Source organism: Girardinichthys multiradiatus, chromosome 8 (assembly GCF_021462225.1).
Source record: "Girardinichthys multiradiatus isolate DD_20200921_A chromosome 8, DD_fGirMul_XY1, whole genome shotgun sequence".
NCBI lineage: Eukaryota > Metazoa > Chordata > Actinopteri > Cyprinodontiformes > Goodeidae > Girardinichthys > Girardinichthys multiradiatus.
Genome location: NC_061801.1, coordinates 12001069 through 12016730, shown reverse-complemented (window position 1 = coordinate 12016730; position 15662 = coordinate 12001069). Strand labels below are relative to the sequence as shown.

The window sequence follows — 15662 nt, the reverse complement described above, 5'->3', positions numbered from 1 at the left end:
GTTGACAAATGTTTTATTTCACTGATGAGGTCGACAAATCGGAGCAGTCTTAGTCGAAAGCAAAGTATAGAACAAAAGTATAATATAGTTACACAAGAGTAAGAATGAAGTATGTGTGTCACATACTTTGAGTTTGGAACACTTTTTTCACCTACTGAATGAGACCATAATTTTAAAACTGCATTTCTTTGATGATCTGAAACATTTTTGTGTGACAGACAAACAAAAGAAATCTATAAGAGGACAAATATACTGCAAAGTTATTGGGATTGCTGAAATGCTGTTTTAGCCAGATGGCTAAAACAGCAAGATAGCATCTGCTGCGTGCCAAAATTTAGAAGTGCAGATTATGAAAACTAATGGAGGCCAACAATAGCTGCAACAACCTTTTATGTAGAATCTACAGTGTAAAGAGGCCACCTTCTTAGTTCTCTGAATGCAAAGTAAAACTCCTCTTTTAGCCTGGGGCTCATTGTTCCAGCTGGAGGCAAAATCCTTGGCAGGGACAGGCTTGCTGCACTTTCAGTCGCTGTTATAGGATTAACTTTAGTGAGCAGTCACAGGGTGAATTGTTTTACTATAAGCATATCATGAATGTAAACAAAGCTGCTCTGGTAGTGCGGACTGTGTTTTCTTAGAGTTCAAAAAGATGTCGGAGTTCATAAGTTTACGGAAAATCACATTTTAAAGCTTTTATTGTTTCCTCAGGGGCGACAGAAAGAGCAGAGTACCACGTTATGGCCCACCCTCAGACATTTCCACGAGGCTTGGCTCCAGACTACAGAGAGGTTGCAGTAGGGACAACGTTGGGCAGGAGAGGCAAAAACCTTTTCACTCCACGGGTTTTTCAGACACTCAGCAGGCCTCTGCACAAAGCAACGGCAGTGTTTGGCCATGCTGGAGGCAGGCTGGTGGTACCCAATACAGGTGAGCCAACTGTGAGGCAATTTGATTTGATACGATTCTCCTTGGAGTTTGAACTTGGGTGTTTTTAATGTGAAGGTGAATGTCGCAGACAATTTTAAAACGTCCGTCAATGGTACAACCTACTTCAGTGTTTGTATTGGGATTTAAGTTAAATACCAACACAAAACAGTGGATAAAAGTAAAGTGGAAGAAAAATGATGCATGGTTTTTTAAGTTTTTTTGCAAATGAAAATCTGAAAAGTGTGGCCTGTATTTTAAAGGTTCTCTGAGTCCATTAATTGTAAATGGATTATATATACACTGTTTTAGTAGTCATACAGACCACGAAAGCATTTTTAATCTGCAAATCACACTTACATGTTCACACCATAATGCAGTATCCATAGAGAACTTGGTGTTCAGTTTCTTGTCCAAAAACAGAAGATGTGGGGTTGGGGAACTGAAATAAAATTCAATAACCCTTCGAGGAAGAATGATGCCTACTTTTCCAATAAAGATGCAAGTCTTTTTTATGTATACCTGTACCAGCTTTGCACATCTCAGGAATAAAATGAATGCCTGAAACACACCACAAGGGAGGTGTCTAGAGGGCATTCAAAACAAATGCCTGAGCCACCTCAGCTAACTCCTCTCGATGTGGAGGAGCAGCACCTCTAAACTCACCCTAACCCTAAGGGAGTGCCTGGCCACCCTGTGGAGGAAGCTCATCTCAGCCTCTTATATCCAGGATCTCGTTCTTTCGGTCATGGCCCAGAGTTCCTGACCATAGGTGAACTTAGTCAAGTCAAGCTTTTTTGTATAGTGCTTTTCAACAAGGCACTCAAAGCGCTGTACATGAGGAAAAACATTACAATGATACAGAAAAACAAATCAAATGACACTAATAATCCTTGGGAGTTTACTGGTAAGAGCTGGTTCTAATCCAATCTTTCTGATAGAGGTAATTAGCTCATTAAGTCCTCTGTGGTCAGGAATTCATCCGGTGCTAGAAGAAAAATTATAATATTAATCCTTGAGGTTGCTGGTATGAGGCAGTTGTGGTCCCATCATTCAAATAAGCTGGGTCACTGGTATAAAACATTTTTAGTTCAAACTTTTTAAATACTAATAATGTTTGGCTGTCACTGGTATAATATCGTTGTAATACAATCCTTTTAAGAAATCTAAAATTGTCTGGTCATTGGTGTAAAAACAGTTTTAGTCCAAATTTTTAAATACTAATAATATTTAGCTTTTGCTGGTAATCCTTTTGAGAAATCTAAAAATCTATGAAAAGTAATGAAATCACACATTTAGGTAGATGAGAAAAGAGACCACATTAGGTAACAAGAGGGGGAAAAAAAATCATATTTCACACTTTATCCTTAGCAGGATACAGTTTGAGATTGCAAAAAAAAACCCTCAGCACAAATAAGCAACACATATGCAACAACATATTGCAGGGATACAGTGAAGGCTGTATGTCAGGGGTGCGTATATTTATATGAGCCTGTGTGTGTGTGCATGTGAGTGTGTGCAAAGTGAGTCCGTGAAGCACTGTCACAGAGGCCATTGTCCTTGATGGTACGATGTTCATCAATTGGCCACACAGTTCTGAGCAGGTCCACAGATGTCCTCAGGGAAGGGAGGGGGCAGAGGGAGCAGAGCGTCATGTTTACATAACTTCCAGGAGAAGTTGAAGTTAGCCAGCCATCAAGGCCGTGCAGGGGAGCCAGATTCAGAAAAACAACAATTATTTGGGTCAGGCTGACTCTTAATTTTCCGTCAGCCTTGAGTCTCGCTGGTGCGTCTCAATGGCGAATCCAAACAGCCAAATTCCAGATCCTTTCCGCCAGATCCGAGCGAACAACTTTCTCCAAGATTTATCCCATTTCACCCCGAGTCCAGGAACCACAACCTGCCCGCGATCCTGTGAAAGGATCACATCCAGTCTGCGATTCAGCTCACGTAACATCTCAGTCTGAGTGTTGATCGCTCTGCAGATCCCATCATACATGCCAGACAGCCAGGTAACCGCCAACTCCAAAAAGCAAAAATCCTGTTATCAAACATCAAACATCCTTGACTGACAATATCAACAAACACACAATCCTCCACTTCTACCAGGAGTCTTTGTGTATCCGGAGAAAAATGTCCCGTCTGGACAAGAGGGTTCCCCTTCACCCTGTCTTCTCGTCGAGAAAATTTGATCAATTGCATTGAGAGACCAGTTGACCAAATCCATAACTCAGAATTTTGGAAGATATGCAAAAAGAGGCTCCAAAAAGAAAGACAAGACACAGAGCTGAAGCAGGGCAGATATTGGAGGGTGCAGGAGACAGAGAAAAGTGTCCTCTCCACCGAGAGCAGAAAGAAAGTTAGGAACATAGACCGACCTTTAAATTGAGAGCATTACTGTGGCATCTGCACCGATCTATCTGTCGATCTCTTGCTACATTCTCCCTTTACTCGTGAACAAGGCCCCATGATACTTAAACTCCTCCTCTTGAGACAGGAAACCCCCTCTGAGCTGAAGAGGGCAAACCACCCTTTTACGTACAAAAACCATGTCATCGGACCAGCAGGAGCTGATTCTCATCTCAGCTGCGAATCCGCCCAAGTGTATGCTATAGGTCTTGGCTGGAGGTAGGCACTTTTAAAGTATTGTCAGAGATTCCCAAATAGATTTAGGTCTGGACTGAACTAAACATTAACTAAACGTTCTAAAACATGAAAACGCTTTGATCTAAACCATTGCACTGTAGCTCTGGCTGAATGTTTAGGGTTTTTGTCCTTATTTAAAAATGAACATCAGTCCCAGTCTCAAATCTCTCGTACCTTCTAACAGATTTAATGCCAGTATTCACCTTGTATTTAGCTCTGTCCATCTTCCTGTCATATCTGACCAGCTTTTCTGTCCTGGCTCATAAAACGCATGCCCACAACATGATTCTTCCACCACCAAGTTTAATGTGGGGATGGTGTATCCTTTTCCTTCCACTCTACAATTATGTTTTTTTTCTATTCCAAAAAGATCAAAATAAAATACATTAAATTAGAATCAGAATGTGTGTAGAGTTTCATCAGCTGAATTTATATATCCACAAAACTGACTCTAAGCTTCAGTATTTGAAAGTATGTAGTTATCACTATGAAGAAATGTGTGAACCTCTGCTGCTCAGTCTACTACATACTTCAAGCAGTTCTTTCTCATGGCCTACATTTATCATTCTATCCCTGAAGGAGCTTCATCTACCCCCAGATTGGTAGTAATTGTGTATGATGCCATACGATGGTGTTAATGTTTTTGAGAGATTGTGTTTAAGAAAGTTGCAGTATGTAAGTCTTTCTGTTTGTGACAAAGAGAATGCTGGCAGCATTGATTTCACAAGGCCTTTGAGATTTGCTTCTCTCGCCTCTTTCTGGGGCCATCACCCCCCTAGCTGTCACCCTTGGTAATGAGACCTGACAGCTGAGCAGGTGTGTGCCATGTCTGTGCACGACTGGCTGGCTGCTTGCTGATCAGCTCCCGCATGCCTCTTTCTCTGCAGGTATCAGTCTGTTGGTGCCTCACGGGGGGATTGCAGAAGACACTACCTGGGAAATGTACATGAGCATCAACCAGGAGGACAGCAGGTGAGGGACTCTCACAAAGGAGGTGCCGTCTGGCTCTCAGGCTGCTCTCTTTTAATCTTTCAGCCCTTCACCGTACATATCTCATCCATCTTCTCGTGACAACAGCTCCTTGTCTTTTTGCCAAACAAGCGCCTCGAACAAACAAAGACGAACCTATTCACTTTCCCATGAAGCACAAAAAGTGACACGCAATGTACATATTCTCGCTTACAGATGCACATGTCCCCACCCAGCATGCAGTCTTTTGTCATCTTGCAGACACCACAGGGGAGGATGTGATGTGTCACAAATACATTGGAAGCTGTAGACATATTGCATTACTGCCCTAAGCAACTCTCTCAGCTGACAGCTGAGGAAAATACACTTCATGACTAAGGTAGTCTGTTTTCTATTTGTAGACATAACTGTGACAATATCTCTATCCATCTTAACTGGTAAGAGATGCGAGTGCTGTGAACTCTGCAACGTAATGGCAATATCTGGTTTTTGGGCAGATGGACAGAGATTGGGTATGATGTGCTTCAGAATGTAGATGCAGCAGGAGAATGTAAGATTTTCACAAAGCTGCTACTCAGGGAGAAAATGTCACGATAAGTAAGACCTGTTTGAGAAAGAAAACACATACTCCTGTCCACTTTATTAGGTATACCTGTTCAATTGCTTGTTAACACAAACAGAACATCAAACAGATGGCAGCAACTCATGGCGTTCAAGTACCTAGAAGTTCAAATTGAGTATCAAAGAGTAAAAGAAAGGGGATTTCATTGACTAAGAACATGGCATGGCTGTTAGTGCCAGTTTAAGTGATTTGTGTATTTCAAAAACTAGTGGTCTACTAGGATTTTCATGCATAGCCATCTCTCAAGTGGCAGATTATGGTCAGAAAATATCCAGTGAGCAGCAGTTGCGTGGAGGAAAATGCTTTGTTGATTTCAGAGGTCAGATGAGAATGGCCAAATAGATTTGAGATGATAGAGAGTCAACAGCAGCTCAAAAACCCACTTGACACAACCAAGTTATGCAGAATACCCCCTCTGAATGCACAACTCATCAAACTCATTCAAGGAGACTGGCTGCATGTGAGCTAAGAACAGGAAAGACTACAATCCCCACAGGCTCACCAAATCTGGAATATGACAATTTGGAAGAATTTGTGCCCAATCTAATCAGTCTTGATTTCAGCTACACCTAACCCTGTATATTCAGATGTTAAAGTCAGAATTTGGTGTAAACGATCTAAAGCAAAGATAAAAATTGGCTTGAATCAGCAGTTAAGTCTGCCAGTGTTGGTGTACTGGTGTGGAGGATACTTTTTTGCCACACTTGTGGCCCCTTAGTAGCAGCTGAGCATTGTTTGAACATCCATCCCTTAACGACCACAGAGTACCCATCTTGTGATAGCTACTTAATGGCAGAGTAATGCACCATGTTACAAAGCTAAAATCATTTCAAACTGTCTTTTTGAATATTTACTTAAATGGCCTTCACAGTCACCAAATCTCAATCTAATACAGCACATTTAGGATGTAATGGAAAAGGTAATTCACATCATGGATTCGCAGCTGACAGATCTGTAGCAACAGTGTGAGGCTGTCATGTCAAAATGGACCAAAATCTGTAAAAGAATGTTTCCAAGACCTTGTTAAATCTAGGCCACAAAGTGTTAGGGCAGGAGGCCCAACCCGATACTGGCAAGGTGTTCCTAATAAAATGGCCAGTAAATGTATAGAGGCAATGTAGCTTGAAGAAAGGCCTCCCCACAGCATGATGCTGCAACCACTGTGTTCTACTGTGAGGATGAGTTATCATATACCTTTGACTTTGCAATTATGTGCTACATTTTGTTAGTTAATCTCAAAAAAATCCATTAACACACAGCAACGTTTTTATTGTACTATGACAAATAGTAAAATAGTAAAATGAAATAGTTTAATGGGTATGTTTAAAAGATATCTTACAAGTTGAAGTCAGTCTTATGACACCTTTCTGATTTAAAGCAGTCATTATCAAGTTGTCGGTATGTCTCTGTGAATTGTTCCTCACGAGATGTTATCACACCAACATGTGTAACTGCTTGTGCTTCTGAACGTAATTTGACTTCCAAAGCAAATTTAAATAGCATTGGGATGAAAATTGTCTTTTTGCTCCATCTGAAATTCAGCCTTCATCTCACTGCAGTTGCACACACCCTGAGGTCACAGGGGAAACGAAACACATCCAAGGTCATATAGAGGCTGTAGCTCAGAGCACAGTTAGCGGGCTAGTTGCACACTTCTGTGCCTTAAGTCTCTCCCGTTCAGCCAAGCTGTTGCCCTGCAAGCTGCTGCTTTGCTCTGATAAGCCTGATGCTGTTTACTTCTCTAGCTGTCGTTTAAGTAGCTGCAGGATCCGTGCACCGCTGAGCTGTCAGTCAAAGCCTATCTTCTGACAGCTGCATAGTCCAGGGGAGAAATTGAATCTTTTCTTCCCATTCAAACCTCGGTCATCTACATAAGACGTTGTTTTCCTTTTCAAAGAATAGGAATCGATCAGCTCTGGCTCAGTTTCAGGTGCTGAAAGGAGCCTTCGCATGTCCTCCAGGCATCAAGAAGTTGATTTTTTTTCTGTATGTTAACTTTTTGAGCTCAGCAGGGGACATAAGGTTGCTCAAGGACAAAATCATGGTGTGTGGCAAAATACACCTAATGTGATACGAATCACACAAGCAAAAGTGAATAACTTGACGGGTACCTTTCTTTTTTTTACACATAGAAATAGTCTACAGTATCAAAACGTAGTGTAAACCTGTGACAGATTGGTTCTATTTGAATCTTTGACTGGAGGTGGTTTTAAGTAAGTCTTGCCAAGTTTGCTCAGTAAAACTTTCCTTTTACAGTTGAACCTTAAAGTATAACTTTAAATGTTTGTTTAGGCTTCCCAGTGCAGCACAGCGTCCACCTCCTACACACATAAAGAGAAGAACGACATCAATGTTCTGAGATTTTTTTTTCTCAAATTAGATAAATGAAGGTGTAGTGAATATTTAATAAAGCCATAGGCAACGCGTTTTTTTCCATTATACTCAAAGAGAAAAATTTATCTGATTAGCATCTTATGCCACACTATATTCATCGGTTTATCAACAAATTTGTCTCTTTGGGACTGTGGACCTTTTGGCTGAAACTTCCTCTTCCTTCTGCTAATGAGAGCAACTCCGATTGAGTGGAGGCAGCGAATGATTGAAAACAGCAAAGCTGTAAAAATAATCAATTAAAAGTGATTAAAAAACTGAGCTGAGATTAGGCACAGGAGCATGATGACGATTCTCTGCAGGGTTGTCACTGCATCTTTTACTGCGTGCATTATCATAAGACCCATTGCTAATTTAAAAGTAATGATCTCCACATTTAATTCTTTTTTCACCTTGAAAGGTTCCCAGACCCGGACCAGCCCAAATGCAGACTTAGCAACATTTATTGAAAATGTTGCCAATGTGGTATAAAAATAGTTCAAGCAGAAGTTGCATTTATTAATTATATTATTATTCAGTATTATTCACCCTATAATTCAGTTTAGATCACGTGAACATATCTCCATCTGGTCACTCCAGTACTTTATCCTTTAATGATCACTGGCTAAATAATGCCTTGCAAAAGTATTCATAGACCCTTAATCTTGTTCATTTTTGTCACATTACAACCATAGATTTCGATGTATTTTACTGGCATTGTAAGTGAAAGATCAGCCATATGTAATTTTCGGGGTTTTTTTGTCCAAAACAATCTGAAATATGTGGCAAGTATTATTTTGTAGAACCCCCTTTTGCTTCTGTTACACTCGCAAGTTTTTTGGGGTGTGTCTCTATCAGCTTTGCAATCTTAAAGAATATATTTGCCCAGTTATCTTTGCACAATAGCTCAAGCAAAGTCAGATTAGATAAAGAGCATCTGTGAACATTGATTTTTAACAACTGCCAAAGATTCTCATGTGGATTTAGGTCTATACTTTGACTAGGCCATTGTAACAAAGGAATATTATTTGAGCTAAACTATTCAATTGTAGTTCTGGATTTATGTTTGTACTCATTATCCTTCTTGAAATCTAACCTTTATCCCAGTCTCAATTTTTCTGCTGCCTCCAACTGGTTTTCCTCCAGTATTACCCAACATGGCTTGTGAGAAAGGTCCTCTTATGACTTCCCTCCATAGCTAACTTCTTTCCACTCTACCTTAAATGCTGGATTTGTGGTGCTCAAAACACATAGTTCCCCGTTGTCAGTCTCCCACCTGAGCTGTGGATTTCTGGAGCTTCTCCAAAGTTACAATGTGCCTCTCGGCTGATATGCTCTCTTAGCATTGCTTCTCCAGTTTAAGGTGGGTGGCCATGTCTTAGTAAGATTGCAGCTGGCCATGCTCTTTCAGTTTTCAGATGATAATGAACAGTGACATCACAGTCTGCAGTGTTCCTTGGTTTTCATGATGCTGTTTGTTTATTAATGATCTCTAACAAACATTTGAGACCTTCACAGAACACCTGTATTTATATTCAAATTCAATTTCCGACAGATTGACTTTATTTATCAAATAAGTTCAATTCAAATCAGTTTATTTATATAACGCCAATTCACAACACGTCGTCTCAAGGCACTTCACAAATAAGTGAATTCTAGAGCAAATTGTTTTTACTAAAAAGGGATGAATAGATACACATGCCACAATTTTCCGGTTATTTGCCTTTCATATTACAATCATACACAATTTGGGTTGGTTTGTTATAAAATCCCAGTAAAGAAAATACAGCATTTTGTGGTTATGCGATGACAAAATATAAATACTTTTGCAAGACATCGTATTTTTTTTTTTTTTTTTTTATTGGAATCTAGAAAAGCACTCAGAGAGCTCAGACTTCCGCCAAGGAGTATGTCAGCTGCTGACAGGTTGACGAATCATGAGTGAATTTTACGTTGTCGCACCATGGTCTGGCAATGATAAAGAATCCTTCAAAAAAACAAAAATCCACGATCCAGATGGTGCATAAAGTCACCACTAAAATCGAATAATCTGTTCCCTGTCCTAATTCACACCTTGTCTAAAAATTCCATCTGTTCATAACTTTTTGAGATATTTTGCAGACAAACATCCACAAAAACATAACCTCCTTGGTGAAGGTAATTAGGTCCTGGACTCCACCAAAACAATTAAAAGGGTTATTTCACATAAAGCCATTATACCCTAAGCTCTATTAAAAGAGAAAATATTACAGTAAAAATAACTATTTTCCAACATTAACAGGCTTTTCATGGTTCAAATGGGAGCTACACTAAGCCTGTTACATTTTTATTAACTTTTTGTTGCATGCATAAAACGCATATTGATATTGTGCAGTGGCACGTGTTAGGTATTAACATTTGACAAGTTAGTAATAAAATAAAGTTCTGTCAGCAGTTTTCACAGGGACTATTTGTTTGACAAAGTGCTGTCACACCACAGCTGTTCACATCCTGTTCTGTGGATTAAATCCAGACTCACAGAGGCAGGATTGTTTTTTTTTTTTGTCATTAGCCTCCATTGACAGCTTCCGCAGTCAAATACGGACTGCGGGAAGTGTTCCCTTTCATTAAGGTCCTGATTCATAAGCCCATAAGCATTGTAGCTTTATTTCAGAACATGACAGATAGCATATGAAGCATTGTCTGAAACATATTTGAAAAACTGTATCCTATGGGATTTTGTTTTATGCAAAAAAGCAGCATGATGTTCATCTGCACACATGAGACCATACTTAATCAGCACCTGAAATTGTAACCAACAATGACTGCAGTGATAGCTCTTTGTTCCCATAACCACAATCAGGGATGCTAAGAGATTCATCTTTAATCTTTGTTCACAGGCAGTCTGGCTAATTACCATAGTCTCAGCAGCAGGTAACCTTGGTTTCCTCTGAGCTGGGGGCTGATTAGCACAAATGTGCAGTTGCACGGACAAGGTGCTGCCTTACTAGAAGTGTGAAATTATATTTTGACTGGAATCCTTTTATTTTGATACTCTTGATTGGTAACAGTATAATGAAAAGCGCAAGTTTCCACAACGCAAACATGTTATTTATTCTACAGGAAATCTGAAGGGTTAGAAATCTGAAAACTGCCAGCAGAACTGTTGCATCTTGAATTAGATATTACAAAATATGATAGCTTAGTCACAATACTTAATCACAAAAATCCTCCATCTGTGCTGGAAACTTCATTAGTTTTCTAAATTTCTTGATTTAACATGGTTTAAAGAGGCAGGAGGTAAAACAGAGCATAAAAACAGAGGACGATGAAAGCTGATGCTGAATGCAAATGAGAACATGATTTTGTAGTGTATTGAAGCATGCACTCCTACTGAAGAATGTTGAATATGAAAATGACCACAACCCTGGCCATCCCAGCACATTTATAGGAGTTAAATTTTACTTATTTCTGAGTAAAATTTTGATTAGATCATCATAATTTCTAGATGCATGTTTCATTTTTTGCCTGTTTTCTATTTTTTGTCTGCTTATTTTGGTCGTCTAAAATCACAATTTTAGGTGAATGTAAACATAAAAATATAAAGCTTTTTTTGTTAAACATTAAGTCCTCTCACAAAATTGAGGTATGCTCATAGGCTCATAGGCTCCGGTTTTCAATTGATTGCTGCAATATTTTAGTAGCAAAGTGCTGCATATGCACTGTATATAGGTTTAGCTGCTGAATGTTTCAACAAGGCAGCCTCGCTTAGCTGTAGATAAAAATTCCACATGGTACAGTATCAGTTGTGTAGAAGGTTAAGGCAAGACCATTGTCAATATTATGTAAGGCTACATATCTTCCTATGCCTTTGAAATGCAGACAAATATAGAATTGTGTGGTAGGGGTATTAGAATAAGTACTGAACACCAATCTTAATTATGTGTAAATTAGATAATAAATTAAGTGGCATCCATAAAAAAATGCAACATATAAGGATAGTTTAAGTTTCTCTCTGCTGGTGTTTCTGTGTGTGTTTACATGTAAGATGGCACACAGTCTACAAGTGATGCATCTCTGCACTCATGTTAGGGTCTGTTCCTGCCACAGTTATATTAATGATGCTGAGACACATCCATGATGCTGCAGTGACAACAGCACCAGCATTGTGCCATGCGTACGTGAGGTATCCAGCCAGGCCAGCTGCATGACTGATGGTGGTCCCATTGATTGCTCTCAGTCTTTAGGGCTTCCAGCCAAGTTTGGGCCCCTGGCCAAGAGCAGCTTGGCCCGGCTAATCTGTCACCAGGCTGGCCGGAGCAGCCTTCATAAGCTCCATCGACCCACAAAGCTTACACACTCTGGTCTGAAGCCTGTCCTCCCCGCCCTCACTGTCCATTAGTCTTGGTGCTTTAATCTTCCTCTATCTGTGTCTCTGTGTGTCAGCTAGTCAGGGATTGATTCATTATGGGTGTCGAAGGATTTGAGTTTACAGCGTTCATGTGTAAGCATTGCACTCAGAATCCTAATTACTCAGGGACCAATAGGTGAAGATGTCATGTTACAACCACAAACTTTCATGTATTTTACTGGTATTTTACATGATGCACCAAAGCAAACTAGCTGTTAACTGTGAAGTGGAAAAAAAATTATACCTAGTTTATAAAATTATAGACAAATTAAATTGTGAAAATTGTGGTGTGCATTTATATATTCCTTTTTTTTTTGCATTTATTTTGCCCAGGTAAAAGGAATCCCGGGGATTTGGGGGCCTTCTGTTTCCATTGTTTAGAAAGGCCACCGACCATTTTCTCAGATCACCCTAATGACATATGGGGAAGTTTTGAAGAAAACTTCACTACACCTTCAGTCCAGCAGATGGCATTATTCCTTTACTCCCTTTAAAAGACTGATAAATAAGAAATGATGAGCATGTATTTAGAGTTATACAGTTGATCAATTCCTTCCATTATTCCTTAAGTTGCGCTCAATTCATGAAGAAGAAAAGTTTAAACCAATACTTTACATTAGATTTTTTACCAACCTGCATCAGACCATAGTCGTTTTACATTGTCCTTGTTCTTCATCATATTTATGTGATCCTCTCAACATCTAAATTCCACTGAGACTTTCCATTCAACCATCCAGCTAATCTTAGATGCTCCATGACCCATACTGAAATGTGAAGGTAAATGGGCCATTGCAGTGGCTGCTCCAAACCACTGGAATAGTTTACCCTTTCACATCCAGACTGCTGTCTGATTTGGCCTGCGGTCCAGCAGCAGAAAAGGCAGGAGGAAAAAACTACCACAGGGAACTACCCTGGTTCCTGTAAAGGTTCTTGCAGTGAAAATGTTCCTTTTGGTGTCATCTGACAAAAGCACTTTCTTCTTTTTTTTTTTTTTTTTTTCCTGGGGCGGCTCCGGTTGGCGGGTTGCTTTGGGCCATGTGGACCCCTCTTTTGTACATAGCCCCCTCTCCGGAGGTGGTTGTTGGGGACTGGGTTCTGGGCAGTACCGGCGCTGTCTGCCTGCCTCTGCCCCAGGAGGGAAGGGGACCACCTCCTGGGTCTGGGGGCTGGTTGCCCCTAGGGGGTACCGGCGCCTGGACCTGGGAGTATAGAGTATGCATAGGGAGTGTGAGTGAGTGTATGACGTCCAATGTTGTTTATCCTTACGTTGGGTGTGAGTGATTTTATGTGCATGCATGAGGGTGGGAGTGGGTGATTGTGACTGTGTGCCTGTTTTCTTTTTTTTTTTGCAACAGGTTGGGTCTTGGACTGCTCCCTCTCCTGGATCAGCTTCCTCCCCGCCACACCGCCTGCCGGTGGTTGGAGTCTCTGCCCGCTGGTGTACTTGTGGTTCTCGGTGTCCGGGGCCGGGTGCTTTGGTGTGTGCTGGCTCACTCCCGGTGGTTGCTTGCCACCACTAGTTTTTGAAATACACAAAGCACTTAAACTGGCACCAACAGCCATGCCATGTTCTTAGGGGGCCTGGCCCCCTGGGCTCTGTCGGGCCTCTGCTTGGGGGGTGGTGTGTCCCGGGGTCTTGAGCCTCTGTGTCCATGGCTGGATCTGCTCGGGTGTGGACGGCTGCCGGCAGGGCCTGAGGGCTCGTCACTGCGGCTCCCTGGGGCTTCTGCTCTGTCGCTGCTGGGTGGTTCCCCTGGGACTCTCCACTGCTCTTCTCTGGGGGGGTTGTGGTATTCTCGACGGTGGTTCTCCTGGGGTTCCTGTGCTTTGGGGGGTCTTTAGATGTCTGTGGCTCAGATCTCCTCAGTGTCCGTCCAGGGACCATGGGGCAGGCTTGTGGGTCCTCACACTCGCTATTGCATATTTTTGTGGAGAAACCTTGTATACAAAAGCGCGTCCACACCCATACTCACAGGTGTTAAGCTTCAGGTGTTGACAGATACACAGATGTTCTATATTGGGCTGCACCTCTCACTAAGTACATTTTATATTCAGAATTACCGTGTACTATTTTGTTAAAAAACACAAAACAAAAAAAACAGCTGCAGTTGTATAAGCAAGCAGGGTGTAATCTTGTATTCTCTTCATCCTTCTTTCTCTCCTCCACTCTTTCCTCCTTTTCTCCCCTTTTTCCCCCATCTCTCTCTTTTTTTAGCTTCTTTTTTCCTTTTCATTTCAGTCTCCGTGTCCGTAATAATTGAAATATTCCCAAAGAAGTTTATAATAAAGTTTATTTTATAAATATCAAGCAGAGCTTTAAAGCATTAGCTGTGATGCTCTGCTTGTGAAAGTAAATCTGTTGGGCAATTTCTTGGCACTCAGACAACAATTCTGAGCGATACTCTGCCGGACAGGACACAGTAAAAAAAAAAAAAAAAAGCATTAGCACCTTCTTCTACATGTTTCTGTGTGTGCTGCATTGTTTGTGGCAAACTGCAAATAAGACTTTCTATATCTTATTTTTAATAATATCTCTATTCTTCCCACTCCTCTATAAAGGCCATGTTTGTGTGTTGTACAGTTCATCTTTGTCCATGTTGTTCTCCCACCTGAGCTTCAGATTTCTACAGCTCCTCTAGAGTTACCATGGCCCTCTTACCTGCGTCTGTGATAAACACTCTGCTTGCATGTCATTTTAGGTGGATGACCATGTGTTGTTAGATATGCTGTTGCAGTTGTTTAAAACCTCAGGCTTTAAACGTCTCTGCATCTTTATACCTGAACTCTCTGCTTTGTTACTTGGTCCTTAAGTTGCTGTTTGTTCACTAATGTTATCTAACCAATGGCATGTTCAGATCACAGCTCTATCCACATCTAGATTAAATGACTCATATGACGACACTGTTTACTCACTAGATCACGTATAAGTAATGTACTGTATTTAACTGAGGGTTATAAATACAACACTGCACCGCAGCGCAGTTGGTAGCACTGTTGCCTTGCAGCAAGACGGTTCTTGGTTCGACTTGCGGCCGGGGGTCTTTCTGCATGGAGTTTGCATGTTCTCCCTGTGCATGCATGGGTTCTCTCTGGGTACTCAGGCTTCTTCCCAGAGTCCAAAAATATGACTGTTAGGTTAATTGGTCTGTCTAAATTGCCCTTAGGTGTGAATGGATGTATGCATGGTTGTTTGTGTGTTGCTCTTCGACACCAAGCAAATAAAAATGGCAAATTTGTTGAGGAAACAACACAATTTTTATGTTTTCTTTGTATGCAGCACTGTGCCAGAGGATGGGGCTGAGATCTTTTTGAGTCCTGCAGTCACTTATGGTCCACCAGGCCTCGACCTGTCTTGTCCAATAGCCATGACCATTGCACATTGTGCGGAAGTCGCTGCTGACAACTGGACCATCAGGTTAAAGAGACAAATCCAGGACAGGTGGGAGGTGAGCGAACTCTTTAACTTTACCCACAATTCAATGCTGAGCATTGAAGAATGAACACAAAGCTTTTAAAAGATAAAATGCTACAGCCTGCTTTAGTGGAAGTGATTCATCCTGTAGAATAGTTACGTAAAACATAAGTTTATTTCCTGGTTGCCAGATTTAAAAATATTGTTTTAAAAGTGTATCTCATACTATTTAACATTAAAAAGGCTTGTGAAAGTTAATAGTAATGGTACCGTTTAACTAACAATACAAATTTAAATATATCCTTAAATCTTAACTTAAAATAAATTGA

At 40.8% G+C, this 15662-nt stretch overlaps 1 protein-coding gene across 2 annotated transcripts in view; it reads left to right on the top strand.

Moving 5' to 3' along the window:
* LOC124872695 (netrin receptor UNC5D-like) overlaps window positions 1-15662 on the top strand; it is a 316030-nt gene that overhangs the window by 270447 nt on the left and 29921 nt on the right. For both annotated transcript variants that reach the window (XR_007039348.1, XM_047372961.1), the window contains exons 11-13: window positions 709-927; window positions 4458-4542; window positions 15199-15367. Coding sequence is in view for 1 of the 2 variants with exons in the window: in XM_047372961.1 (XP_047228917.1) it covers window positions 709-927; window positions 4458-4542; window positions 15199-15367 (473 nt within the window). In the remaining variant the exon portion in view is untranslated. The remainder of the gene's footprint in view (window positions 1-708; window positions 928-4457; window positions 4543-15198; window positions 15368-15662) is intronic.